Here is a 27,913-nt window from a genome sequence, read left to right as displayed (position 1 = left end):
AGCTATAAGGACGGGTCGCCACGCAAATATCAATGCCGTTTCTCCTCTTTCGATATCCCATCAAGCCCGCTGGTCGAGTACTTACAGTCCATCTTTCTTACACTCATTTATCCAAACTTTGAAAATGCATTTCGCTTCGGTCATCGTCCTTCTTTCTGCCTTTGGCACCGTATCGGCATCGCCACGCTATGGCATCCAAGACCACCACCTCCGCCGCGCGGCATCATCCTTCAACCCGTTTGAAGGCAGGAAACTATACGCCAACCCAGTGTGGGCAGCGAAGCTTGAGAAAACCCACAACGCTTTCTTGAGCAAGGGCGACACCAACAACGCCGGAAAGGTTCGCACGATTCAGAACATTGGAACCTTTGTATGGATATCCAGCACCGCCATGCTGTCCGACATCGACACCGCCATCGAGGGCGCCCGCGCGGCCCAGGCGAAGACCGGCCAGAAGCAGACCGTCGGTTTGGTGCTGTACAACCTGCCCGACAGAGACTGCAGCGCGGGAGAGAGTGCCGGCGAGTTCAGGACCGACAAGAGCGGACTGCAGCTGTACAAGGATACCTTTATCAAGCCCTACGCGCAGAAGCTGGCTGCCGCGACCGATCTGAACTTTGCCGTGATCCTCGAGCCTGATGCACTGGCCAACCTTGTCGTCAACTCGGTAATTCGAAACGTACTGTTTTCGAGAAAGCCTCTCGCTGACTGTCATCATTATAGCACGTCCCGCTTTGTGCCAAGGCTCAGACGGCGTATGAGGATGGTATTGCTCATGCCATCGCAAGCCTGCAGTACAACCATGTCAGCTTATATGTCGATGCTGCCAACGGAGGTTGGTTAGGTTGGGATAATAATCTAGGCCCTGGTAAGCACTTCAGATGACCTGCGGTATGTCAATAAAGCTAACAACTTGTAAGCGGCCGAGATATTTTCCAAGGTTGTGAAGAAGGCTGGCAACAACGCGAAGATTCGTGGGTTCTCGATCAACGTCTCCAACTACGTGCGTACAATTCCTGGTCCTCAGATTTGACAATGAGCGTAACATATCAGCAGAACCCATTGAATGCCAACCATCGCCCGAGCTACGCGAAGGGGAGCAACTCCTATGACGAGAACCACTATATCCTCTCTCTCGCTCCTCACCTCGAGGCCAAGGGCTTGCCTTCCCGGTTCATCGTCGACCAAGGCCGTGTTTCTGAAAGCAGAAAGGATTGGGGTGAGTGGTGCAATGTCAGCCCTGCCGGCTTCGGCATGCGCCCCGGCACCCCGGTGAACAACCCCCACATAGACTCGGTTGTTTGGGTGAAGCCTGCCGGCGAGAGCGACGGACAGTGCGGGCTTGCGGGCGCTCCTGTGGCGGGGGCTTGGTTTGACGAGTACGTCCAAATGCTTGTGAAGAACGCCGATTCTACTATTGCTCCGAGTAGGGCCTAGACGCTGGGTCCCCGATGATGCGAACCGACCGTGAGCCGGCTCACGTTACTGCCAAGGATTGGACCTTTCTTCTGTCTATATTCTCAGAGATGTACATATAAAACCATGATGGAGATTATCGAAGGGGTATGCACAACTAGACCATTTGTGGAGATCTAGAGCGACCATATTCATCAATCGAACACTTTTACCCTAAGCCAAATCTCGAACCCAAGGGACCCTCTGCTCTACTCACAAGATGTCAGTATCATGGCACTTATGCTCTACCACAATCGCTTCCAGCGAATTTTGGCATCCCTATCCGGCGGGACGGCAGCTGACCCGAAATAATGCGGGTCATCAACAGGCGGCCGTTCGGACTTGGATCCGTCCTTACAAGTCCACTCCACAAACTCGAGATCGAATCTCGTTAGAATCATGGCAATAGACAGTATGATCTCCTGTTTTGCAAAGAAGCGTCCAGGGCAGATGGAAATACCTCCACCTAATGCGTAGGTGTTGTCAGTTATCCGGAATAGTTCAATATGTATTGATCCAAGGTTGGAAATCCTAGGAAGGACGACTAACCGTATGGGAAGAATTCACTGGGCTTGGCGCTCATGACGAACTGCCTTTCCGTCGCCACGGCACCCGTACGTTCGTCCACCTTTTTGACATGTTTGATGTGTCTCTCTGCCCAGAACTCCGACGCAGGATGGCCTTCTTGGCCCCATGTCTGCTCATCGAAATGCATGAGGTTCGTCAGAGCTTGGACAATGGACCCCTTTCCTAAGCGATAGCCTTGGAGGGTTGTCGGTTCAGAGACCTCTCTAGTGATGGCGATCGAAACATGAAGACGCATACACTCGATATATACGGACTGCATCAGGGGCATAGAGACAAGCTTTGCCATGTCGAAGGAACGTTCTCCAGTGGTAGGATCTTTTGTGATCGTCTCAAGGGCCTCATCGCGGAGCGCCCCAAGCAGCGTAGGATCTTTCAAAGCTTCAATCAGAGCCCAAGTCGTCACCGGTATGGTGTTTGCATTGATACTGAACTGTTAGCAGAAGAACGCCATAGCAAGATAGATCATTAAACAAGAGGCGAACTCACCCAAGCACTGAAATCATGTGAAAGCCCGCTCTAGTCCGCATAGACATATCTCTGTCGGTCAGCCACTTCATAAGTAGGCGTATGTAGCGGGACCCAAAGATCGGGTCCCATTTTGAGTCAACATCGGGCCCATCCCAGTCGAACGTGGAGAAAGCATCCTTCAAAAACTCCTGTGTCATGTGGCTCAGCTTGTCGCGTTCTTCGGTCGGCTTGGGATTTATCCACTTCGGAAGGCCGTACACCGCTTGAACGCCGATGCTGTCGAAGCGCCAAAACTGATCAATGTAGTCGGGCACCAGTTCCAGGATTCGTGTGCCACACAGGGACTTGAGCGCACTCTCTCCCATGTCCTTCCTCAGGAAGTTGAACAACCGCACCGTTGTCCATTCTCCTGACGGCTGTTTCTCTATGGCCTGGCCAAAGAACTTCGTGTACATGATAGCCAAATGGTTCGTTAATTCGGTCCTGGATATGTTTTCCGTGGCAAGGTGGTGGAGCTGGTACCAGTACCTCTCGTCCTGGGGTACATTCTCACAACCCGGAACCGGCGCTTTGTTGCGGCCAGACTTGTCCTCAGACAGCTTTTCGACGTCTTCCTTCGACGAACCTTGCAGGTTTTTGATGACTAGCAGGATGAACTTTTCATAGGTGAAAGTTGACGACGATCGGAATATGGCCTGCACATTCTCTTCTCCCTTTATCAGGTACAGACGCATAGGCCCAAGCCAGAGTTTGACAATGCCGCTCTGGATCATGGCATGGCTTATAGGGAATCAGAGTCAGCTCCATAACATGTCAGTATAACATTGCCAGGGCAAGTACCTGGCGCGATCCATCAAAGTTGGCAGGCTTGTCATGTACTGATACGTATTGCCTACGAATGGCAAGATCTCGGGAAGAGAGGGCGGTTCATCTTGACTTCGCCGTGCGAGAAGAAAAAAGGTTGCGGCCAAAACCACGATGCACGTGACGAAAGGATGGTCAGCTACGAACTGCAGCGACGCGGAGCTTGTGGCATTCATGTCAACTGTTATAATCTAGTGACTACATACAGTATTAATATGTCGTGGAATATGGGGGGCGTGAGGGGTTTGAGGTTTGCGGGGGTTGACGAATGTTGTAAGATGGAAAGGAAGAGTTCTTGTTGGTATCACAGGGTTGGTGGTCAACCAGAGGCAGCAAATAGTGTGAATTAACTATTGATGCAAAAGAGGTATGATGATGAAGAAGTTCGCAGTTGGCAACTGCCGTGGATATTCGTGGAGGTGTAAGTGAGTGAGCCTCCGAGGTTAGTCACGTGACCTCGGATCGGCTCCACCCTCCGCCGGTGACGAATATCCCGACAGTTCTTTTCTTTCTTTGTTTTATTTTTTTCCCACCATTTGCAAAGGGGCCGGATCAGGCCGCTGACTAAATATCTGTCTTCTCCAAGGCAACCCCACCTTGTTCATCATCCTCAGAATCCTCCAAAGCCAAGCCTTCAATGCGCGACGCAACATCCGAGACACTAGAGGCCATGGTCCACCTCTCATCCAGAGTGAATCTCACTGAAGAAGTGAAGCTATCGTGATTTCTGTGCGTTGGCTTGACTCTCTTCCGTATCAAGTCGAATACGTCACGGCGAACTCTTTCGGTCATTCTGTTCATCATCTTCTGTCTTCTTTCTACGCCCTCGGCGCCCTGAGACACTAGGACATCAGGCACCCTCCAACTGATGTACAAGTTCAGATGGCTTTTGCGGTGTTCCACTCGGGAGCGGTGCTTCTCGAAGTAGTATTGGCACAAGCGACAAAGAGGCTTGCTGCTGCCGATATACATCCACCCGTGGAAGAACCTCTCCTGAGTGATGGGGCCGCTTTTCTCGAGGTTGTCAAGTAGTAGAATTTCTGAATGAACAATTGGCCGGAAAGTGTTCTTCGTATACTCAGTTTCGATCCTCGCGTCGAGGCTTTGAAGCTGGAGATCCCTGACGAAACCCCGAAGTACTTCGATATCTTCTGCTTTGGACGTCATACGCCCGACAATTCCTTCCGCCTTCATGCTCTTCGACCGAATGGGTCTCGGGATCGGTATGCTGGAGGGCAAGAAGTGGATCCTGAAGTTTTCAAATAACTCTGGCCATTCCTTTTTCGCCAAGATGAAGGACTCAACATCATGCACGTAGGATGCAAGGCGGTTTATCATGTGCCACATTTCGGGCCAGCAAGACAAGGAACTCTGCAACCCGCTTTCACGGATTTCTCGTGCATAGCGACTTATCCACTTGCCTATAGAGGAAGTGGACTTTTGTAGTGGTATCAATACTCGTAAGAGCGCAACACAGCCGCTGAAATCTTGTGAGGGCGGATGGAGGGCTTAGCTGGCCATTCGTGTATGGGACACTCTTGTAGAAAACTCACATTCGGTTTCAGAAGCATATTTGCCCCAATTGAATTCAAGAAAGGCCAGAATACTCATCAAAGTCGTCGCAATCGTGCTGCATTCTATCATGCAGATAGTGAGTAGTTTTTGCACCATATAAGTACCAAGTTAGGCTCACAACTTACCTTCGTCTCTATCATGCAGATAGTGAGTAGTTTTTGCACCATATAAGTACCAAGTTAGGCTCACAACTTACCTTCGTCGTCATGAGCGATCAAGCACTTGGCAAGAGAGTGTTGAACTTCCGTATGGATTGCCGTCAGGTATGATGCGATCCGACTTCGATTGAATAGAAGGACATGTCTAAGCAAGCGTCCCCGCACAGCGGCCTCGTCATTTGGGAATGTCGCAGAGCGAAGGTGACCAAGAAGCGACCTTACAAACTCCGAGGTGACCTCTACTTCATCTTCAGTCCGGCTATTAGAGGCGAACCGGTACTCGGCAATGTCACCTTCGGCGAAATTTGGCTCCAGCACCATGACCGAGGTGATCGTACCGCCTTGGTTTCCCTTGACACTGTCGCATACGTGGGCCAGTTTATAGACGAAGGCTTGGAATTTTTCTTCCGGGTCTCTTCGATATCCCGCTTCGTCAGAATCAACAAATTCGGCAGCGTCCTTCATCTCAACATTCAAAGCTTTCAGAAGGACAATCGGCTCATAGAATCTGTGTAGTGATTTGGAGCTTATCGGAACCGTCTCGGCTAAAAGTCCTTCATGTTATTCAACAGACCGAAATTGACAGACATAAGGAAGTAGATAACAAACAGTTCTGCGCGAGTGAATTCATGTTCGCTTTCGTGATACTTGGTTATAGGCCTGAGAACTTGTATTTCGAGAATAACTTTCAATGATCTCCCTGTTTGAGGGTTATTACACGTGAGACTTATGATGCAGATAAACCGGGGCGTTCTAAGCCCTTTTCCTGCCCCTCGAAGGACTGAGTTCGCGAAAATGTTCGATCTTAACGACAATATCTAAAGCATGTGGCCAGCCCACCATCTTAGGAATTGTGTTTCCCAACAGATTTTAAGTTAAATTATTGATTTATCAATACCGACCAAGTTCAGTCTCTCGTGTCGTTCGTTCCTATAGGTAGCTGGTACGAGGGACGGATGAGCTTACGGGCGGGGAGGAAGCTTGATACACCAATGTTACCACATAATAATATGATAATTAGGTTATGGTGATGTCAACACAAATTTGAACCGTCCATACAGTCACCACCAAAAATGTTGGAAACCTAGAGGCTAGTAATGTAGCGCATCTTAAGTGCGGGGTTTCCAGACTTTTTGTTTTTCGCCGTACCAGCATTTTTGCTTGAGCGTGGTTTTGACTACTTAAATGCACTTGAACGCCCCTGACGATTTCACCGCATGAGTAACAAAGGGGCCGTGGAGACCTCACAAAGATCTGGCGCAGTCTTGATCGTAGCGAAGCCTTACTTTATCGACACCTGTTGATAGCAGTCTGCTGTGCTCACTCCTCAAATTACGAGTATCCCGTATACTATTACATGACCCTATATTTCCCTTCACAATGAATTTTCCCTCGGAGCAGGATGATTCATTGCCGGATCCGTACTTCCATTTGAGACCGCACAACCCCTCAAGTTCAGGTAAGTATTCCTGAGTATTCGCATAAATTTAGTGCATACGGTAGAGAATTAATAAATCTACAGAGGTTTTCATCGATGCTGTTCATGTTCCGATCGATGACTCTCAGAATTCACCTTTGCCATACTCAACCGATGCGGAACATCATGAACTAAATTCTATACCTATTGAAATGCCGACCATGCTCTCAGACATGTCTGTTGCGGATGACTGGCCGCACGAAAATGCTATAGATGCATTGCTTCTGGAAAAAGGCAAAGAGAACCAAATGCAGAATGAAACTGCCTTAAACCCCGAAATAATTACTGCTGGCGGATCCTCGAGTATTGTGTCCGGGCCAAATGCGACGACTTAGTTGTCAAATTTGCCACGCGTTTCTGACATCTATCCCCATGCCCATGGGTTGGCTGGATTCTGTGCTGGTCCGAACAAACATCTTGAGGCAACATCTTCAGTCAAGGAACCCCTAGAAATGTTATTCGATTTTGGTAGCTTTGTCTTTTTCCCTCTCTCGAGGTCAAAGTTTCTCTAATTGTGGCATTAGAATCTTGTCCCGGCTACGTTTGGTGTAAAGTACACGAGGAATGGTACAAGCTTGGCCAAAAGTTCAAGTAGGTTTTCTGAGACTCACAGGCTTGACATTGGGAACATGTTACTGAAATGCAGCAGTCGGCACAAAAGGCGACATGCCCGTCTTGATCAGTGTAAGCGATGCGGAATGAGACTACCGTCCCCAAAGGAACGTAACGAGCACTACTGGCGACATCATAAACAATGGGCTAAGGAGAAGAAATTTCCAGATCCACGTCGGCGATGCATGGTATGCCGCAAAAAGATGTCGAAAGCTTCATTCATAAAGAGACATCTTCGGCGATCTCATCTATGTAATATGGTATTGGGTGATTTGCCCACCGAAAGTCAAACAGGAATGCTCTCCGACTCTGAAAAAGAATGATCTTAGACAAAAGCAGAGATTTTTTATTTGTGGTTCGTCAGCTGAGGAGAAAGATTGAAAGATGAGGCATTTGGTAGATGTACCAAGAGATGCCTTGCAAGGATTTGGGTTTGGTTGATGCTTGGGTTTGGTGATGCTAGGGTAAACGTAGTAAACGTATTGCGTTTATGCGAAAGTCCAAATACGGTTTAGGTCAAAGAAAGGAATAACTAAAAAGAAAGACAACAACGGCTATGAGATAAACCGCTATCCATACTGTATCAGAATGAAATCTTTGGCAAATTCAAACATCAACAAGGAATGAGTGCTAGTTTGGTACCCCATCTGCATTCGTAGCTTCTTTTGTTGGTGACTGGTGTCGGATTCCCCATCTGTACGTAGTACACCAAATATATAGTGCAATCTTCCAGTCATGAGCAATCAATTATATCAGAATGATCGCCTGCCAAAGCTAGTTATTGCAGGACACATTAAAAGCTCCCACTCATAGTTGTGGACACTGTGTGTTCCACCTCGTACGAGCTAATGGTGACCCAGAGCATGTGTTTATCATGGTTATTCATATTTTAGGGGCTGCGATTTAACAATTCTTGATGAAAATACGTTCTTCAACTTAAAAAGAATCTTCCCCCGTGAGGACTGAGGAGGGGCACGAGTTGACATTTACTGACGAATAGGCAACGTTGTGCCATTTGCTTGCCCGTTGACTCCGCTCGTGCCATTAGCATTGCTGCCATGGTTTCCCAAGACGAGGCAGCCTTCAAAATACTTCTGCAAATCATCAAAATCCTCCAGTTCGCCGACCCAAGCAACATACTGATCAGGTCGGGCGACAACGACACAGCCCCTTTGCCTATCGACTCCGTAGTTCTTGTAAGCTTCACCGTGACCCTCGTGGTAACTCTCATCGTCCACGAAGACCTTGTTGTAGTCCCAGCCAGTGTGAGGGTCGAAGGGATGCAGAATGGCGGGGAAATCTCTCAGCAGCTCAGTGTCAGTGCGCTTTGAGGAGTGAATTGTAAGAACCTCGATGACACTATCGATAGGGGCTCCGGAGGGAGTGGCCCTATGCAGGAAGCTCTCGGGAGCGTCAAGCGCCGCGCAGAACTTGTCGACGCGGGCCTTCTGGGAAGCGTCGAGAATGTCGCCCGCAAAGAGAACAACGCGGAAACGGCCATCAGCCTTGAGTCTCTCCTGGAAGTGCCATGGGCGCGCACAAGCCTGATTGAGGACCTTGAAGCTGTTGAAGCGCATGCCGACGGGCAAGCCAGATGCAAGGGACTGCTTTTTGTTGAAATCCTCCTCGGAAATGGCCGTCACCGTTCCGAGAACTTTGCTGCCGTCGCCCTGCTTCAACGAATCGCCAGCCTTGACAACAAGGCTGCTGGGGCCGTAGTCAACCGACAGCCCCGAGGCGAACATGTTTCCCTTGAGGAAAGCGTCCTTGAATACCTCCATGCTAACTCCCTCAGCGTCCATGACGTCCTTGGCCGGACGACCGGAGAAGAGACGGCTGAAGCGGTGGTCAAACTCGATCAGGTCCTGAGCAACGCGACGGCGCTCGCTCTGGTAGGTGCTTAGAATATCACGCTTTGCGATGCCCTTGGCGGCCAGTGCAATCTTCCAGCCAAGGTTGTAGGTGTCCTGCATTGAGACGTTCATGCCCTGGCCCGCCTTGGGGGAGTGGGTATGGACGGCATCTCCAGCGAGGAAGACACGGCTGTGGGCGTCGAAGTTGGTGCCAACTCTTTGACCGATCTAGCAACAATCAATACCATTCTTCCTCACTGAAAAGGGGGGGGGGGGGAGTAATAATGGAAATACCTGATACGCGGTCCACCAGTCGCAGTACTCGTAGTCGATCTTGTAGGGGCTGAGAATCTTTTGGGCGGCGCCAAAAATGATTTCAGGAGTGATCTTGGATCGATCCGCTCTTCCAGATGCATCAGGTGTAACCTCCTTCAGCTGGATGTAAAGACGAACAAGCTTGTTTTCTCTCGGGATTACCATCAAACTACCGTTCTCGGCCGAGTGGATGGCGCAACGCATGCGGATATCGGCTGTTTCGCTTCAAGGTTAGCATTGAATGTTCTTTGAAGCAAACAAGCATAAAAATGGACACACTCACGGAAGTCAGTGATGGGGATGATGTCCATGACGCCCCAGATAAAGTCAGTAGCCTCTCCATCGAGTTCAAATCCGAGAGCTCTTCTAGTCCAGCTACGAGCGCCGTCGCAGCCAATGACATACTTGGCGTGGACAATCTCGCTTGCACCGACTCTTGCCTGGCTCTTCTTGATCAAGTCTTCCTCATCGTCTTCCTGCACAAGGTTGCTCCGGAAGAGACCGTCGGAGATCTTGCTCGCGTTGGGCACCTGAGGGGGCGTAGCCTCTTCTTCAGAGAGCTGGCGAAGCTTTACAGTCACGGGGTAGGCAGAGTCATCGTCGACCTTGGACAAGTCGATCTCAAGAGACTCAGGGAGAACCCCGCGCTCAACCTTGATCTGGTCCTTGGAGTACTTCTTGATGTTTTCGAGGAAAAAGCGCTCGATTCGACCCTGTTGCAGAACGATCTGCTGGAAGCGTGAGAGGCCCACGATGGTATCCGGTATTCTGTCACTGCGACGGATGACACCGCCGTTTCCAGGGTTCTGTAGACATATGAGCAGGCAATACTCTGGAATTTCGCAATCACCAAATCACATACCCACATGCAGATCTAGCAGAAGCGGTCAGCGAGACATCTTAGGAGACGAAGAGTGGCATATCACACCTCGATCATGTGATTGGCCTCCTTCCAGGCACGGTCCGCGAAACCCAGCGAATCAAATATCTCCAAACTGCGGCATTGGAGCCCGTCGGCCTGGCCGCAGAAGACCTTGGTGCCTCTCTTGTCGACAATGCGGGCTTTCACGCCGCAATGTGCCATCCAGGCGGCAGCCATCAGCCTGTGTGTCTCATCTTTTAGCGAATGCGACTACCTACTTGAACGGACTCCAAAAGGGGTGGCGGGCACGCGGAACTTACCCTGAAGGGCCGGCACCGATGATGAGACTGTGACACAACGTTAGCAAGTCGTCATTGTTTTGCACCGCTTAAGCGAGTCATATGATGACGTGCAACTAGACTTACACATCCACATTTGATTCAGAAACTTGACTACCCATCTTGGTCAGTTTGGCTCATCGCAGTGCCAAAAGAGACTGTTGAAGTGCCACAAGAATTTAAGTTTGACGGAGAAATAAGAAGGGAAGGGAAGCAAAGAAGAACTGCTGCGAACAAGACGAGGCGAGATGGGTTGCATACCTATGCAGTTTCTCAGGTCGCGGGGTTTGCATGCATATTGACTCGTTCTCGAGGGAAACTGTTTCCCCGATGTTACCCCACTAGCGTTCGAGGGGGTTTTGAAGTTACAAGATGATTGGCTATGATAAAGACGGAGATGAGCTGGTCAAGGAGGAGCAGAAAGCACAGAATGTCGTCCAACAACGAGACTGTCAAGGTTGCGGGGTTATGTGGAACGGCTGGCGGATATCGTGTGAGCGGAGCTTATGTAGACTCCTCTCGGGAGCGTCCCGTTAACAATGGGTCCAAGGGGGTCATGGCTGATCCCTCATGGGGTGAGTTACCAAGAACAGACTAGGTAACACAATCCTTGTTCCAACGCCATCCCGCGTTAGGCCGTTTTCAAATACCGTAGCAGAATAGCTCATTGATGGAGGTAATACAACGTCGGGCGTACAAATGGAGCGGGAGTCTAGGGTGTGCATTTGCATAGTGGATACATCACTGTCGGCAGTTCAATAGACCAGAGACTTCGGGAGCGTCTTTGGATTCAGCGTAGCGTTTCTCTTCCGATGACCCAAACAGTAACCTCCTTGTCAAAGATTCTCGGAATGAGAGGGCAAACTAAGTAAACCGAGTTTGAATTATAGACCTCAGGTTTCGTGTGTGCCTCCAAGTAATGCAATTACCGTTCTGGTGCACAAAAGTCTGTAAAATAGGAGAGGGAAAATCCACTAGGCGCAGCCAGAAGCAGAGAATAAAAGACAGATTCTCTTGTCACTGGTAGGCAGTGACAGACAAGCACAAGGGTTGCAGCGGAAGTTATGGCAAGAAAGTTCAGCTTCGCAATAAACGATGCGACATGACAAAATTTAATCAGAAAATACCTGCCATATCGCACTAGGTTTGTAACCAAAGGTTCATTTCAAGTCATCATTTTATGGGCCACTCCACTAGGAATGTGACCCTCACGGAACCGGATTGAATGGACCGGTAGGGTCTTCAGTCTTTGTGCGGCCGTGCAACCTCTCGGCGATTCCTTCGTCGTCCGTGGTTTGCTCGTTTTACGGCCCTGTCGACATGGTATTGCGGGATCCGGGAGGTGACTCCGACAGTCCCAAAGGGTTTACCTAACCAGTCCTGCGATAGCTAAACTTGACAGATTTGCTATTACGCGAGCCACTGATCACGAACGAGGAATAGGTCGCAAGCGAAGGATACATGAGACTCAGGATTATGGGCAGTCTACCACTATAAATAGAGAAAACCCTTGCCAGCGTTGATCTCCAAGGTTGGTGTTGATAATATGCGCTTCCACATGGAATCAGCTACTGCAGGGTAACTATCACATGTCACAACTGCCGAAGTAGTCTTTTTGCTTCAACTGTTGCCCTCCAGCACACTGTATAACAGCAACAGTCCGCGGTCAATCAGCTGGGCTATGACCATATCACGTTCACGAAGCTCAAGGGGCTGATCGTCATTCTATAGGCTCTTAGCTCCTAATAGCAGACAGATCGACTTGTTGCATCTTAATATCCAAGAGACAGAAACCGAATAAGGCTTACATGTAGCGGACGACATATGGCAGAATTTCTACGGTGCCGTTAAGGGCGACGATATCCGATGGTAGGGACGGACGCCTTCCGAGCCATGCTAGTGAAAAGCGCTTATGATAGTCGGACGGCACAAACGAAGTCGGTTGGTTGTCTGCCTGATGATGTCTCAGGTGCGATACGTACGCGTCCAATGAGCAGGTACACCGCATGACATGGCTAAGGTGCAATCTACCCGGTCACCGGGATAAAGGCACCATGATTACTCAATAGTCTTTCGAATACGACTTTCCAGTCTTCATGAGTCAGGTGACTGCTGTGCCGCTAAATCTAGCATTCGGCGCACCTGAGATATACGCATGAATATTGCGCTGTGCTGATGTGATGCTGTACTGATGTTCGCGCCTTGATCGTTGCTCAAGCCCAGATCGACAATTATAACTCAGGTCACTCAAGAGTGAACCAGCTCTCCACCCCTACAGCAAGAAAAATGCTTCTATAAGACTTTCACACTGTGTTACACCCCAAGTGGTTCTCTGTTTCTTTCCATAACCCGTCTATTGCATCGAGACTCGGGCATGATACTTTAATATATTTTGTTTTTCGACTGTGTTCTTTCTGTTGTACTCGTACGACCTCACATAGGGCGAGGGACCGCCTTGGATAAATTGTATCTCGGGCGGACTTCGGCCGGGGTAGCCTCATCCGTTGTAGTTTACTGACCTTTTACCAACAAATGTGATCACTAACCCTGAACCAGTGACAGCACTACGTTAACCTCTGACGCTTCTGGAAAACCGACGCTCCAATCGTACTGGCTCATTCATACTGTCTGTGGGTCTTGACTACAGGAGGCGTTCCCAGTATCACATAGTGACCGTATATGCAAGGTTATTCGAGGGGACCTACCCTGTAGCGCCCTTGTGATCGACAGGACGGGCCTTGGAACACTAAGCCAGGGACATGGAACCGAGATAGGCATTATACGTCAGGAACGAGACTTATTCTTTTGGGCGGCTGAGTTCAGTTTCTTGAAACAGGGTGCACACGTCTATCCCGGACGATGCTTTATCCAAAATTTACACTCGCAGTTGTTTACACTTCGTCTTCCCCGATCAGGGTTTTGATATATTCGGTGCCACCTGCTGGACTTGGGTACTTCTTTGCTGACCGAACCCTAACTTCTCCTTTGTCAAATCTTTGCACTTTCCTATGTCCGACGAAGCCAATAAGTTCATCAGCGAGGTCTGGGGACTGCAAGGTACGGCGTACCTTGTGGTCGGACTGCGATACTACAGCCGGGCCTCTACGCTGGGATGGCGACACTTTGCTTGGGACGACGCCATGATGGCCATAGCAATTGTGAGTTTCCTCTACTGAAGCTGAAGAGCAACGTATCTAACTGGCTGATCTAGCTTGTTTACACGGCCGAGTCGGTTGCAGCATACTTCGTCGTAGCATACTGGAAAGGATTAGCCAACAATGGTTTGACGGATGAACAACGGGCCGCCGTTGTCCCAGGATCGGAAGAGTGGCAGTTGCGAGTCAACGGATCGAAGACGCACGTCATTGGCCTTCTCCTATATACAACTCTGCTGTGGCTATTGAAGGGTTGCTGGGTCGCGTACTATACGCGTTTAACGTTTGTCACGCCGTTACACATTGCTGATCTGAGACACTGACACTTGAAATAGAGAGGGCGTTAGACATACGAATCGTCTCATCTTCGGGGCTATGATCATTATGCCAGTTACCTACATTTCCTGTCTCTCGGTTGCATTCTTCAAATGCATACCGTTCGACCACCAATGGCAAATCTATCCCTCCCCAGGAAGTGAGTACTATGTTCTACGATTCTAGAAAATCTTCGTACTTACCAGCCGCAGACCGTTGCATGCCCGCGATCTCTTCCATCCAGACGATATTTGTCATGACTATGAACACCATCACTGACTTCTATCTGATGGCCATCCCACTCCCTGTAGGTCAATCTATTCTGCCAAGCTATCGTCATGGTTGGAACCCTAGAAGATGCTGACTAACCGTGATGTAGATGGTATGGAAGTCACATCTTCCATGGCGGAAGAAGCTTGCTCTCACGTTAATGTTCAGCGGAGGATTCCTCGAGATGGCTTTCGGTATTTTGCGTTGCGTGTCTATCCTAACGGTAAGTGGTGAAGCAAGGCCCGGAGATATTGATATACGCTAAGACTCCTTTCCATAGGTTGGTGACACCGACCCAGCGCAATCCGGGTACTGGTCCGTCCGAGAGTCCTTCGTTTCAGTAGTGCTTACGAACATGCCTATGGTCTACCCCCTATTCAAGAAATTCATTGACAAAAGCATCGCAAGCACCAACAAAAAGAGCACCCTAGGAGATAGCAACCGCTATCGTCTCGGAAGCTACCCGGGAAAAAAGGGACCCAAGAGCGGGAGTCATCCACTATCAATCCCAAACGAGACAGCCTGGGGTTCAGATGAACATATCGTCTCCAACAAGGCCGAAAAGTCGATTGGCGAAGAAGAAGCTTCCATCGGCTCTTCAGACAAACAGAACCACAACCCTTCTCTCTGCCCGAATACCAATACTGCTCAAATAGAGTCGGAGACCAATCACATCAAGCGTAATCCGACGACGAAAAAAGCACATGACGTTGGACATAACCACATCACCGTCACCAAGGAGTACACAATCTCGAGGGTTACCCCTAACGATGGACAATGAGGCAGATGGCATTAAAGAAAGAAAAGAAAACGCCAACTGCTAGACATGGGCCTATTTGGTTCGACAGCTACCGGGGTACATGAGTACTGGTGTGGAACAGGTTAAAAATAGTGTTGTTAAAAAAGTTCTGAATACGGAAAATACATGACGGCGTAAATCTTCATACAATAATCATAAGGAACTAACGTTGTGATATAATATAATGGAAAATGCTTATCTCTTGTGTTGCGACGGACACCCGAACCCGGAAAGATCTCCCTTGGTACAATTTTGGGTATATGAGCTTCAAGGTAGGTTAGAAGAATCAACGATTGCTACCTCTGATACATCTTCTTAATGAGACACAAGCGCTACCCTACTGACTCCGCGCAGCTGTTTGCAGTCAAACAAGACGCCACTTAGGGGCAACGCCACACCGAAGTACCTTACTTTACTCAGTGTTTACATGTACGCAAGCCCCTCATTCAACAGCTAGTTTTCTAGGCTCAAACGCCTGCGACTGTCCAGGCAATACCGTTAGATTACAGGAAAGGGGTGTTTCAAGCCAATCCATCATCTCAGGTGCTCGAACCGGATTATCACAGGGAGATGATGGCCGGCGTGGTCTGGGTAGAACCACTGAGTTGTAGACAACGCTTGATGGCCGTTAAAGAACGGGCATTTGTTCACAGAGTAAAGGATTCAATTCATGGGCAGTCGGCAGTTAATAGTGACTATTAGGTCCTATGACCTCATGTCGTCTTTCTAGAGCTTTTGCCGCGTGACGGCTTTGACTTCAGCTTGCAAATTCACCAGCAACTAGCACCTCCATTACGCAACTTCAACGCGTCAATAGACATTTCAGTCAAGTGGCTTTCAATGCTACAGCAAGTTGCGGATTGTTACGGCCCGACCAGTTGGGGTGCGGGCCGGCGTAACTATATAATGCAGAACAGGGGATAATGATGCAGGTGCATCATTACCGAAGCATTTGCTTTGTGCTGCAGTTGGTTGCCCTGACCTGCTCGTAACACAGAGCTCCTAACCGGGCTAACGGCGAGGCCGGTGCCACACACGAAGACATTGACTCCCAAAATCTCCCCCTCCCATATCTAACGATTCGTCGCTGAGGACAATTGCCAGACAGAAAAGAGTAACCGAAAGTGAAGATACCAGTCGAGTATAGTGAACAGGCGGACGAATTGATTGCTTGTTGTTAGCTGTTGCCTTGCTTCTACCAGGCCGTTCTTGCAGGAGCAAAGAGGTACACTCACAGGTCAATAGTCATTGTCGCCGTTCTCATCATGAAATTTATTGCTGCATCCGTTTCCATACTTGTCATTGCATCAATCCTGAAAATTGCTATGCCTATCGTCATAATTATCATATTCCTCCTCACATTCCTCTTCTTCGTCCGTATATAGATTACCTTCAGGCCCGTAGTATCCGTGGTGCTATACTCAGTAGTCTGACCAACTACTTAAGTACCTATGTAAAGGGGAACAGATAGAAATGTAAGCTACCGGCGGTCGCTCGTATAGATAGTAGAGTACATCATGGTTTGGCGGGCAGCCAGATCGTAGCCAATACATCAGCTTCTTGGGTGGCTGTGAACGATAGCACAAATAGCTGGCCCGCTTAGTTGCTTAGATGAATGGCTGGCTGTGAGACTCATCGACCAGTCCGATGGTATCGTCAGGCGTGATTTGCCTATCATCATTCCAGGGACCAGTTTCCACTATATAAGATACAATATCTTCATCATCCCATTCTTCATGAACCCCATCTATCCAAGTCTTTTCAGGTGCCCAGGGGTGGAGCCCTATCAATTCGCACTAATGGGTTTTTCGCAAGACACTTGTAGAGAAGAGCTACCTCTCCTGATACGTGCAGTCTTGCTGCCCTCTACCTCTACCATGTGAAGCGTCTGGTATCGTGGCTAAGATACTCTTGATAGAGAAGTATCGGAGGATGCTATCGTACAGAGTAAAGGCGTTAACGTATATACAGTTAGGGGTCAATTGTTACTGATGTTTCAATCTGTACTTCGTATCTTCTTCTGGGGATGCAGTGGTTATTAGACTTGGTGCTTGGAGATGGAGTCCGCCGGTCAAGACTGGAGCTTAATGATTGACCCGTTTAGCATGTGCTACGCATTTTGTTTTGCGTTCATTGAGGTGTTTAGTCGTGGATGAACACATCTCCATGCACATTTCTAGTCTGATTGGTTCGTCCCGCATAAGCTTGTTATGTCAGTGGAGGTGTCGTGAGGGGCAAAGTGCTACCGGTACACTGGGTCAACAGCCTAAAGTTCAGTTCTATTGGCCCGTACCACCTTAGTGGCCAGATCTCTTTTCATCTTTGACCTCTTCAAAACTTTGACTTCTAATTATTGCCACTCATCTCAAAGCTACAAACGCTGTCTCGCTACGACATTGGTAACATCACATTGGCTAGTTCTCGAGTTTTTGTTACTCAACATGTTGACCAACATTGACGAAGAAGAGAATCTCGCTCGGATGCAAAGAAGCGAGCTCTATTACGCCTTCACGCCCCAACTCGTTGCAGCACGTCGCCGTTGTGGTCAAGCCGTTGACAGACTCAACCGTGCTGGCAACTTGACCCGTAGAGAAATAGCTGAGCACTGGAAAGAGTGAGTTGCGAACCCCTCATCTCCCGGTCGCTCCAGCAGTCGAGCGTGTGGTGGTAGAGTTCGGGATTGACTAGTCTAAAACCAGCATCACAAACAGCAATCAACCTCTCCCGCCTGCTGGGGCAACCGAAGAGGAAGATGACGCCGTTTTGCATGAGTACCCGTGGATAGAGCGTCCAATAAAAATCGACTACGGGTACAACGTCAAAGTGGGCAGCAATGTGTTCATCAACTTTAACTGCACGTTCATCGACACCTGTATGATTTCCATTGGCGATCGAACTCTTGTGGGGCCGAACGTATCATTCCTAAGCGGCACACATCCTCTTGATGGGCATATTCGAAATGGCACCAGTGGCCCAGAGTTGGGTAAACCTATCTCAATAGGTGAAGACTGTTGGCTGGCGGCAGGTGTTACCATTCTTCCGGGTGTGACAATCGGCAAAGGATGTACCGTTGGGGCGAGTAGCGTCGTCACAAAGGTAGGCGAACACAGACCAAAGAGTCACTGTGTCCTTGTGGTTGACTGACTTCCTTTCCAGGACGTTCCTGATTATCATGTGGTTGCAGGTAACCCTGCCAGAATCATAAGGAAGCTTCAACCCCCATCAGGTAATGCTACAAAGACAGCTTAACAGATCTGAAGAAATGGCGAACCATATCTTTTATGCTTTTCAGGTAATACTTCAATTACAAGTACTGCAACTTGGCTTTAAGAGTAGTCTGGGGGTAAAAGTAAATCTTGGCTTATCATTATCACTCCAGATCACCTTATCTTTAGCTTTATATTGTATGCATATCTAGCATTTTGCTTTGCTAGGCATAAAATCAAAGGTTCAAGATTGCTGTGTGTTATTTACCTTTTCAGTACGTTTAGGAGTTGATGATTAACACTAGTTTTAGGCTTGGCATTAGTGACTTTCACTTGGTTATTAATCTAGGTATGTGGCATGTGTTCAAGAGACACTAAGTGATTGACTTAGGAGCTTCGCAGTACGAGGAAGATGTCGTGTTCAACCAGCGTTCCAATCCCCAGTATTTGAAGACCCAGGAAAGGCCTTCAGCATTCTGCCATGGTTCCTGTATTGATGCCGTTCGAAAGAACAAGTTTGCAATAGACTCTATTGCTAGAACAAGGTTCCTTGCCATTTCTCGCACGATGACCATGTTGCCCGTGAGGTTTCGGGAGAGAATCTGATTCGGTAAGCTGAGCGAGAACACGTCGATACGCCAGTAGTCTCTCAGCTGACAGCTTGTTTTCGGAAGCCCAGCCTGATGAATTCCTTCTTTCCTTGGTGGCTCTTCTACCCGTATCTGCCATGCCATAAAATGACCAACAAATTTGATCAGAATGTATGCTCAACGCGTGGTTATGTGCTTGGCGGCTTCTGAGGTCTCTCTCGCCCATCCGCAATGCCAGCCAATCAAAATCATGTCCCTTGAGAAGGTGTTCGTTTTTCCAAGATATTTTCCTTGATTTACAACTTTTGTGTGCGTAGAGCAGCCCTCACGATGCTCATTGCTAACGCTGCTCCGAGCTGAGCCATCGAGATCGACGAGTGGGTACCTCGAAAGCCAACAAATTGCAGCACGAAACCCAGAAAGGCAATGCTAACGGCGAGCCATATCAACCGGCTGTTTGTCTCTTTTGCTGCTTTTCATTATATGTACTGACTGTGTGACTCATAGTCCTTCGTCAATATGATAGAAGGATTCAAGTGTTTGGTGTCCAAGCGCCTGTAGCGGTTGCAACCAATATATTGCAGTCTATTGTGTGCCAGTCCTTATGCGGGTGAAAATTCGCTCTTCTGTGCTCTTCGGTGCTCTTTCCCACAAGAATGGCGCAGAAAAACATGCCCCCGCATCCTATCATAGCCCCGATCGTGGCCATTGGACATGCATACCGAGGAGGCTGCGTTCCACCCTTTTCCAATCTCGAGAGATAGGTGACTACCCTAGCAAATATTAGAATGCCAGTCTGAAGGGCGAATCCAAGTATTGCCGCCATCTCAAACCACATGTAGTTCAGCAGCTTGATCTCAAACTGCGAGAAAGACTCGGTGCGTACTCCTTGGGAGGGAAGTTATCACAATATTTGGTGAAGACTTTCCATTCTTCCTTCCCTCGGACTGTTTCCATGTGCTTTTGGGAGGTATAAATACTTGCCATCCCTCCAGGACCGATGAACTCAGAGTCTGGAGCGTTGAGGTCGTGAACAAATTCCAGAATTTTGGGGCGACCAAGTACGCGCGTGATCCCTCCGCTATCGAAGAGTTCGCAGACATTATGGTTCATCGAAGATAGAAGCTCCGCTTCGACGTTTCCTGTGCCCTATCTCGCCCTCCCAATGAAGGCTTTTAGGGATGAACTACCGCAGACGCGAATGGCGGATACCAATGCTGTCAGAATTCCAATCGGGGCCATGGCAAAGATGAAGTAGTCGATCCAGTGGAGACTTTCACTGAGGTACTGTTTGGTTGCCTCTTTTCCAAAAAGAGACATGATCGGCATGAGGTCTGTCGCCAGGTCGTTCGTTAAGTCATCCCAGCCGTCCCCAGCTACACCACCAGCCAGCCCGAGGGCGACGAGGCTGTATGCTAGGCTGTGCATCGGGGTGTGCGCGAAGTCTTGTCTCGCTAAATATTGAAAGATCGCTGAAGCACGGGTTTTGGTGAATAGACCGTAATGTACGTTGCCGTCTTCGATTTGTGCAATGCAGTGTGGGAAGAGCAGTCGGTTTGAGGACCATGAGATTCCATTCTCCTTCTATTTTCCCCTCCCTCTATTCATCTTTTCCGTATACATGTCATCTCGCTTATGCTTATCCTGTCCAGCTGGAGAGCTATGGGTTTCATACATTTGAGTGCTTGTGCTATGCATCGCCTGGTTGGTAATTTGCAGCTCCGGAGCCTCTTCTAGGTAGCGTACATATACCACCTGCATGCTACATGTTCACTTTCCACAGGAGCCGGGATTTCGTGGGGGTTTAATTGCCACCTTGACTAGCTCTTCCGCCCATTCATATATACGGTTTCATCCACTTGATGTAGTGAGGTTCGTCCTTGAGTTGACACTATTTACTTATCAATCAAACTTTTGTCTGGATAAGAAAAGTCTAGTTCGCGTCGTTCAATGCATGCCAAAATCTCGACTAGTTCCTAGCATCTTTGAAAGTACGTGGAAACTACAATATCCTCGTTTTATTGATTATGCATATATATAAGTCTATTGCCGATAACCCTGGTCTTCTGGATACTTGATCTGCAATGTCAACATTAGAGTTCTCGGGGGCTATCATCCAATATCGAATTATACTGTATACACTCTCGTTTGTCACTACAGAGCCGACGACGGATCGATGGTGACCGCAACCATGTATTTCAATTAAGATTTGATGAAACACAGCGTCTGTTAAAGGGACGTTTCTAGCAGTTGGTTTTCCTAGAATCTACATAGGAAACGAGATCGGGTTGGAATACCCCTTTCAAGTGGATCACGTGGTCAGTGAGCCACATCTGTGGCGTGCACGTTGGCACTAGCCACACGAAGCTATCTCAGCTTCACGACAGAAGAATAACAAGTCGTGACCGGTATGTGGACGCCTATCGAGACTCTTACTTAAAATCATATCGTACAAGAGTTTATGGAGCCTCGCGATGCGCACATATGGATCTCGATGACGGTCAAGAGAGGTGAGTGCCGGGTGATTACGTATATCGCCCTTGAGGGCCATCATCAGAGGGCGAAGTAAGGGTTTCACCATATCATGCCCGATATTATTATGCGCAACACTCAAAGAGTTGCGGGTAAGTGTATTCAAAAAGGTGTACAAGATGGCATTCCACCTCGCAACAAAAGCACACTATCAAACATATTCTTGAAAGGCAGGGACCTCGGCCTCGTAGCTATCTATACAAAACGGCGACGAATTCGGTTTTTACGATTTCGTTGATCGCTTTATTGCAAGGCTGTCTGATTCCTGTCCAAGTCCCAGCCGTTGATTTCTCAAGTCCTCTCATAAATGATGGCTGGATGGGATTATCCGAAAGTGATTCAAAATTTCATCGAGTGGTGTCGAGTTCGAACAGAGTGTTTCCATTTCTCCAATTGTGTCTCACTTCTTTCTATGGTTTTCGAACAATGGGCTCATGTTGTCTTGGTAGACGATGTGTTTGAATTGCGGGCCCCGTTGGCCATGTGGACGAAGTAGATAGATCGAAGGTCCCCCATCGGGCTTTCGGGCGCTAGCTGGAAGTATTGTGGCATTGCGACGACACTGGAACAGGTGTGAGACACCTCTAATCTGTCTTAAATCGGATAGAACGGCATTCTTAGTAATGTCATGTCCGATTTGAGGTTGCGCAAGCCCGCGCATGTAGCGATCGAACCAGCGCGTCACGGCCGCAGGACAGACAGTCTTACCCTTCCCAAAAAGCCTGGACCGAGATGATGCCAGTGTCGCTGATCTTCTAGACGGAACTCGCGCGCGCGGACTGGCATGTCTAGTAACGGGCTTTTTCGTGTTGTCAAGCTGCAACCGGAAGTGCAATTGTATGAAGAGCCATGTGTTCGTATTTACCTGCTGTAATCGCGCCATGGATTCCGGATTAGGCTTGACGCCAACGGCTGAGCTGGATATCACATCTGAAAGAGATGCTTGGCGCGTTTGCTGCATGTAGTTGGCTCCTCGAGTTTTCGGAGGCTTTTGCAAGGGCCATCCGTGATCAAGCGGATTGTGTCTCCTATTATCCGGGCAACTGTGATGGCCTGTCGTCATTATATGTCTTCAACATTGCGTGTTGGATGTTGGCGCGGACAATCTTAAGCTCCACACCAAGACCGAAATACCATGGCAGCGTCCGCCGAGGCACAGGCCAAGGCGGAAATATGGCATCTCCTCTCCCTGCAGCGGACCTAGGATCCGCAAAATCCCCGTTGCACGCGCGATATCCTTGCTAAACTCCGGTGGCAGGCGAGATGAGTTACTGATAGAAAAGCACGCCAGCGGGGGATTTTTTTCTTCTTTTTCTTCTTATCCAGCTCTGAGATAAGAGGCTTCCGAGGAGCATGGTTGGGATAGATGTTTGGCGCAGCTCCAAAATGAAACAAATCTCCTGTCGCGGTCACACACGCTCCCATGACCACATATCGCGCAGTGCAGCGCTGGCGGCAAACGCCAATTTCCCGATTGCGTGGAACTTTCGTGATGTTTCCTCCCTCAGTGTCCCCAAGTCAGAATGCAGCAGACCGTTGGCGCCTCTTATCAAGCCATGTGCGATGCCTCATCAGTGTAAGCGCTCTGCCGTGTGACAACCCAAAGTTTGTCCTAGTGAGCTAATATGTCATAGGCGCACAGCTCCCGGAGAGCCGATGGGATCCCTGTGCCATGTGGCTGGCAGATTGGACGCAGGAACAGAAGCCTGACTCGACGCCGCAAAGCGCAAAGTCAACCACAGCCAGACGACCCTAACAAACTAAAGTGGTTTGGTGCAGCCATCATGGGTTAGCCCCCTTGGATCAGAGAGCCACACCAACGCTGCGAACCACTTAATCGCTGCTTATCAACGGCTCCATACTCCGGAAAAGATGCCGAGAGTAAGAGATATCCCTGGCTGTGCCGCACAGAGGGATGAAGCTCTCTCGCTTAAGTTAATGCTACACGGCGCTCGCCGTCCTGGGAAATCACACTATTTGGCCCCTTGCGCTTTGAGGCCTGAATCCTGCAATGTATCACACAGCCAAGGATGAGCGTGCTTCGCCGTTGGAACTTCGTCGGCCGAGAGGTGTATCCACACCAATCGCGGCGCGAAGCACACCTGAGGGGTTGGCTTGCCTGACTGTTTGTAATCTCCCGATCTTTGGGTCTTTTGCTGTTCTTCCAAGGCATCCAAAAGTGCACATAATGGCCACGACGCCCCCATTCCCCTGAGAAGTCGGCCCTCTCGGAGTCTCTCTTCTTATTCCTTCACCGATCCCAGTCACTCTTTTGTATTCCAGTCCGGATCCGACAAACTCTACTACCAATAATATGCGTTTCTTCGCCACTGCTCTTGCCCTCGCGGCCCCCTTGGTCTCCGCCATGCAGTTCACCAGCCCGTCCATGAACTCTACCGTCACCAAGGGCTCTAGCTACGAGCTGACCTGGAACACTGTCGACACGGACCCGTCTGCTTTCAGCATCTTCCTCGTCAACTTCGTCAATTGGCCGCCTTTCTACACTCTTTTGGCTGAAAACGTCGAGACCTCTGCCGGGGCCGTCTCTGTCGACGTTCCCTGCTCGGCTATCAACTCTTATGGTTACCAATTGTGCGAACAGATCCCTCTCTTGCTTGTCACTCCCCCCCTTTTTTTCCTTCCTTTTTCTTGCGCTGTTTTCCTTTGGCTCGCCTTCGCTCCTTGGCCCCTGAGCTGGTACCCCATTAGCCTATTTCTCGGCAGGGGTGAAATCACACCGAGTCATGCATTGCAACCCTGCATCTTTGGATGAAGAGTGGAGTGTCCACTGTACCTGAGACGATGCCAAACAAGGGTTTTCCGTAGATGGTGAAGAGAGGCGAGCAAACTGACATGTCACAGCAATGCCATCAACGGCACCAACGTCTACGTGATCTACGCGCAGACGCCCAAGTTCTCCATCTCCGGAGCCGACTGCACAGGCCCGACCACGCTGCCCCCGGCTTCGCCCTCCACCTGTGCGCCGCCGAGCACCGTCACTGTTACGGTGAGCAAGACCCTTTCCAAGAACTCCACCGCGGCGGCGACGGGCGGTATCTCGGCGGCCCAGAGCAAGATCACGACCTCCGCCGCCGTCTCGGCCTCCTCCCAGCCCACTTCTGCACCCGTCTTCCATGGCACTTGTCCTGACATCATTGGCTGGGCTGCAGACTACCATCACCCTGTAACTCTCACCAAGCCCCCTCGCCACCCCGACAACATCGCCTTCGCCCAGCCCACCCAGGCCCCCTCCTCAACCGGCAGCGATGACGACGACGAGGACGTGACGAGTACCATCTACCGCACCACTTACCTGCCTTTGGAGATGGCCCCCACTGGCGCCTGCACCTGCTAAGTGGAAACGGCTTATCTGACAAGCCCCCTCGGCAATGCAATCAACACGGCATATGGCGAAACGGAAACCGGGGTGTAATTTTGGTGGTGGAGTGTGTTGTGTATATATTTGTCTCGCTTGCGGCAAATTTTCTTGAATGTCGATGGTTTGGTGTAATATTTCTGGCCACAAAAACATGAACAACCCGAGCATGGCCGGCAGAAGTGTGCCCGATCTGGAGAGCACTTCAAATCCAGCCCTGAAGCCTCTTGCAATCAAACTTGCAGGGTCTCTACACAATTTCTTCACTATGTCCTCTTTATATGTGTGCGCGCTCCAATTTGTCAATGTCTCAATGTCTTGCGACGAAAAAGAATTGAAAAAAAAAAAAAAAAAAACCCCCCCGAGTACCACATGTACCGAAATGCATGGCAATGGCCCAAAGAATCTTGAATGGATCCAAACCCTCCCCATTGAACGCAGGCCTGGCGACCCCAGCGATGCCAATAATAGCCCGCGCTGCCACAACTCCGCGACGCCAAGGCGCGTCGAGACGGTGGAGGCGGTAGGAAACTCCGACCCCAAACAAGCACGTACGCATATGCAGCGCCGTCCAATCTCACCCAAAATGGATTCGCTATCATGCACGCTCCAACGGCGCCTGGCATTTCGTCCTGTCTCCTATCATCTATCTTCACCTGACGTGTGTTTTGATAGGTTTCTTGTCTGTGGATGGGTCCCAAAGGTGAATGACAGGCCATAGAAACCTTACCCATTGAACCCGGGAGCTCGGACGCGCAGGCACCACACAGTAAAAGCTGATGTTCAAGAGCAGGGTAGCATCCGGATCCGGGCACGGGGCAGGGGCATGCAACAGAGAGCCTTATCGCAACACCACAACCCGTGGTCAGGGTTGACGGCAACTTCGGCCTATGAGATCCCGTTCGCTACCGGAGTGTCGTAGGGATGGTGTATTGGCTCGAACATGGGGAGACACACTTCTGACGACGTGAAGAACCTGGTGACGCTCTTCGAATATTATCATGCCGACTTATAGTGGCCGGTCCCCTCATTCCCCAAACCATTCATCAACTTCGATGCATTCCGCGGTTCGCATCTTTATAATTTCACTTCTAAATCGTCTGTAACTGAGGCTTGACGCTTCTTGACGTATTTGATCTACCATCTGTTTGTTTCTTTGCTGCTGTGCGGCCTTATTGTAATTCATATTACTTTTTATTACCCTACTCGATTCATCAAAGTCACGATGCGCTTCTGTTCCGTGGTTGCTTGCGCCCTCTTGGTGCTTGGCCAGACAGGGCTTTGCGATCGCCAAGATAGCCAGCCGGGTTTATTGTCGGTATGATAATCTGATGCCCTGTCAGCAAGAGAAACATCATCTCTTGCATAGCTATCGTTCTTCTCTCGGCTTATCAGGCTAACCTATGGATTACAGGGCAGTGCCGCCAGCCGCGCTCGTGCTCTCGTCAGGAAAGGTCTCGGAAGGCCCAGTTCCACAAAGAGGCAGATCAGCTTCGCGGACGGAAGCATCAACATCGGCGATGCGAATGGGCTGAAGCTCGGCAGCAAGGGCAAGGGTCAGGCCGCCGAAGCGGGGGACAACGTTGCTGGCAACCGGACCGCGAATAACAACGCTGGCTTGACGATTGGAGGTGTTCAGCTCGGGGGCGGCAAGTCCGCTGGAGCAACCGGCAACAGCGCTCTCGACGCATTCTTGGGTGCCGCCAGCGGAAACAAGAAGGCAGGAAACGGCACTGCAAATGCCGCAGAGGGAGCAGCGGCTCCCGAAGAACAGACTGGAGAAGGTCAGAAAGTTAATGCCGGAGAGGAGGGAGAGAATCAAGCTGGGGAGGCTGCTGCTAAAGAGGGGCAACCTAAAGCCGTGGAAGAGTCGGAACAATTTAAGGACGACGCCGGAATCACTATTGGTGCTGACGGCCAAGTTCAAAATCGTAAGGACGTCACATTCGTGTTCTCCTTCATATTGCTTACTTTTCTGTTCTAGTTGGCGGCAATCTGGGCATCACGAAGGGCAGCGATGGCAGCACTTCTGTCGGCGGCAAGTCTGGTGAGTACATGCGTATCTCTTGTTTTACTCCAGATTCCCTAACAGACATTAGGTATCAACATAAGCGCTCGGGAGGATGAAGGATCCGATCAGAGTAGTGAAGACGGGCAACAATAAGCCAAGCCAACTTCAGCTGAGACAATTTGAGATGCCAAACCCTCTATTTGCAGTCGCCTCTGGGTATAGTCGAGACACTCATCACCTCATCTCGAAGGCGAGGAACCGTGTCAAAAAACGTTGCTTTCATTGCAACTCTGGATGGAGACGTACGTTTCTGTGCAGGCATATCAAATAGTCATGCCCTCCTGCGAAGCATTACGAGCTAGCCTGTTCGGCAGTCTTCCCGTCCCCAGAGCTAATGCTCGACAGCTGTCTCTATGTCTTCCATTTGCTTTATGCTGTAAATCGAAAATCCTTTGGCCCTTGACTAGTAGTTTAAGGACCGTTTGCGGGCCACGTATCCACTACACAGCGATTTGAATCAGCATTGGATTGCTGCCATTAAGGTGTACGACAGTAAGCGTGTTAGCTAACTGAAGAGCTAGTATCTTATTGTTCTCGGACATCGTATGCTTGACATTGCTTTGGATTCCTCGGGGTCCGTCCGTCCGTTCGTTGGTTCGTTCGTACGCTTGCGCTTTACAGGAGAGGATCCTAATTATATTACATGTTACTTCCGATTCCGCGATTGCAGGGTAGCCTCGAAAGGTTTATTGTTGATCCATACAAACCAGTAGCAACTATGGTTGGAGAGTCAAAATCACCCAATTTGAATACAGCCTGTCACACATGGGCCCGGCATGCGATTCGTCAGTTTTGTTACTGACATGCTTTAACAGCCCCTCTTCACGTCCGCGGCATTGTCAAAATGCCTTTATCCCACCGGCAGACGAAACACCACTTGTCAAACCAAGGGCCTGGTTGGCCGTCGCGCGCCATCATCGAGATGCCTACTGCTGGGGGGCATTCCATCGGCCAGAGGAATATTCAAACATGTAACAATGTTCTGAGTCGCATCTGTATTCCAGTTGATACTAAGAATCGTTGTCAGCGGGGAA

At 49.6% G+C, this 27,913-nt stretch overlaps 12 protein-coding genes across 12 annotated transcripts; 7 read left to right on the top strand and 5 right to left on the bottom strand.

The window, feature by feature from the left end:
* Positions 1–124: 124 nt before the first annotated feature.
* LY79DRAFT_638809 (endoglucanase-6B) lies at positions 125–1,442 on the top strand (the record flags this gene model as incomplete). Its single annotated transcript, XM_060562304.1, has 4 exons — positions 125–667; positions 724–868; positions 921–1,003; positions 1,057–1,442. The coding sequence occupies 4 exons, from the start codon at positions 125–127 to the stop codon at positions 1,435–1,437; spliced, it is 1,152 nt and encodes a 383-aa protein (XP_060410446.1). The 3' UTR covers positions 1,438–1,442.
* LY79DRAFT_706148 (cytochrome P450) lies at positions 1,405–3,868 on the bottom strand. Its single transcript, XM_060565018.1, has 4 exons — positions 3,352–3,868; positions 2,530–3,291; positions 2,005–2,468; positions 1,405–1,921 (listed from the first exon to the last, which is right to left on the bottom strand). Exons 1-4 carry the CDS (start codon positions 3,549–3,551, stop codon positions 1,701–1,703), a joined length of 1,647 nt encoding a protein of 548 aa, XP_060410445.1. The 5' UTR covers positions 3,552–3,868; the 3' UTR covers positions 1,405–1,700.
* A 71-nt stretch (positions 3,869–3,939) lies between these two features.
* On the bottom strand, positions 3,940–5,948 carry LY79DRAFT_652194 (uncharacterized protein; the record flags this gene model as incomplete). Its single annotated transcript, XM_060562574.1, has 4 exons — positions 5,718–5,948; positions 5,147–5,653; positions 4,925–5,012; positions 3,940–4,603 (listed from the first exon to the last, which is right to left on the bottom strand). The coding sequence occupies exons 1-4, from the start codon at positions 5,737–5,739 to the stop codon at positions 3,940–3,942; spliced, it is 1,281 nt and encodes a 426-aa protein (XP_060410444.1). The 5' UTR covers positions 5,740–5,948.
* An 891-nt stretch (positions 5,949–6,839) lies between these two features.
* On the top strand, positions 6,840–7,643 carry LY79DRAFT_346189 (uncharacterized protein). Its single transcript, XM_060552609.1, has 3 exons — positions 6,840–7,053; positions 7,110–7,176; positions 7,235–7,643. Exons 1-3 carry the CDS (start codon positions 7,038–7,040, stop codon positions 7,518–7,520), a joined length of 369 nt encoding a protein of 122 aa, XP_060410443.1. The 5' UTR covers positions 6,840–7,037; the 3' UTR covers positions 7,521–7,643.
* Positions 7,644–7,892: 249 nt separating this feature from the next.
* On the bottom strand, positions 7,893–10,821 carry LY79DRAFT_564526 (phenol hydroxylase). Its single transcript, XM_060558667.1, has 7 exons — positions 10,653–10,821; positions 10,548–10,574; positions 10,294–10,468; positions 10,228–10,239; positions 9,649–10,171; positions 9,345–9,580; positions 7,893–9,278 (listed from the first exon to the last, which is right to left on the bottom strand). The coding sequence occupies exons 1-7, from the start codon at positions 10,685–10,687 to the stop codon at positions 8,184–8,186; spliced, it is 2,103 nt and encodes a 700-aa protein (XP_060410442.1). The 5' UTR covers positions 10,688–10,821; the 3' UTR covers positions 7,893–8,183.
* Positions 10,822–13,326: 2,505 nt separating this feature from the next.
* On the top strand, positions 13,327–15,346 carry LY79DRAFT_564522 (uncharacterized protein). Its single transcript, XM_060558666.1, has 6 exons — positions 13,327–13,723; positions 13,777–14,003; positions 14,056–14,195; positions 14,248–14,342; positions 14,415–14,528; positions 14,586–15,346. The coding sequence occupies exons 1-6, from the start codon at positions 13,574–13,576 to the stop codon at positions 15,084–15,086; spliced, it is 1,227 nt and encodes a 408-aa protein (XP_060410441.1). The 5' UTR covers positions 13,327–13,573; the 3' UTR covers positions 15,087–15,346.
* Positions 15,347–17,433: 2,087 nt separating this feature from the next.
* Positions 17,434–18,438, top strand: LY79DRAFT_346098 (acetyltransferase). The gene is made up of 2 exons (XM_060552608.1): positions 17,434–17,718; positions 17,804–18,438. The coding sequence occupies exons 1-2, from the start codon at positions 17,546–17,548 to the stop codon at positions 18,246–18,248; spliced, it is 618 nt and encodes a 205-aa protein (XP_060410440.1). The 5' UTR covers positions 17,434–17,545; the 3' UTR covers positions 18,249–18,438.
* Positions 18,439–20,049: 1,611 nt separating this feature from the next.
* Positions 20,050–20,328, bottom strand: LY79DRAFT_522888 (uncharacterized protein; the record flags this gene model as incomplete). The annotated part of the gene is made up of 1 exon (XM_060555484.1): positions 20,050–20,328. One exon carries the CDS (start codon positions 20,326–20,328, stop codon positions 20,050–20,052), a length of 279 nt encoding a protein of 92 aa, XP_060410439.1.
* Positions 20,329–21,519: 1,191 nt separating this feature from the next.
* Positions 21,520–22,515, bottom strand: LY79DRAFT_564515 (uncharacterized protein). The gene has a single exon (XM_060558665.1). The coding sequence runs from the start codon at positions 22,493–22,495 to the stop codon at positions 21,833–21,835; it is 663 nt and encodes a 220-aa protein (XP_060410438.1). The 5' UTR covers positions 22,496–22,515; the 3' UTR covers positions 21,520–21,832.
* An 810-nt stretch (positions 22,516–23,325) lies between these two features.
* On the top strand, positions 23,326–25,163 carry LY79DRAFT_564510 (extracellular proline-serine rich protein). Its single transcript, XM_060558664.1, has 2 exons — positions 23,326–24,024; positions 24,295–25,163. Exons 1-2 carry the CDS (start codon positions 23,747–23,749, stop codon positions 24,785–24,787), a joined length of 771 nt encoding a protein of 256 aa, XP_060410437.1. The 5' UTR covers positions 23,326–23,746; the 3' UTR covers positions 24,788–25,163.
* On the top strand, positions 24,653–25,682 carry LY79DRAFT_346046 (uncharacterized protein). The gene has a single exon (XM_060552606.1). The coding sequence runs from the start codon at positions 24,924–24,926 to the stop codon at positions 25,527–25,529; it is 606 nt and encodes a 201-aa protein (XP_060410436.1). The 5' UTR covers positions 24,653–24,923; the 3' UTR covers positions 25,530–25,682.
* Positions 25,683–25,781: 99 nt separating this feature from the next.
* Positions 25,782–27,146, top strand: LY79DRAFT_346067 (uncharacterized protein). Its single transcript, XM_060552607.1, has 4 exons — positions 25,782–26,126; positions 26,223–26,739; positions 26,793–26,855; positions 26,908–27,146. The coding sequence occupies exons 1-4, from the start codon at positions 26,034–26,036 to the stop codon at positions 26,970–26,972; spliced, it is 738 nt and encodes a 245-aa protein (XP_060410435.1). The 5' UTR covers positions 25,782–26,033; the 3' UTR covers positions 26,973–27,146.
* The last annotated feature ends 767 nt before the right edge of the window (positions 27,147–27,913 follow it).

The sequence above is a fragment of the Colletotrichum navitas genome (assembly GCF_030913465.1).
Source record: "Colletotrichum navitas strain CBS 125086 chromosome Unknown LY79scaffold_68, whole genome shotgun sequence".
NCBI lineage: Eukaryota > Fungi > Ascomycota > Sordariomycetes > Glomerellales > Glomerellaceae > Colletotrichum > Colletotrichum navitas.
This window is presented reverse-complemented; position numbering and strand designations above follow the sequence as displayed.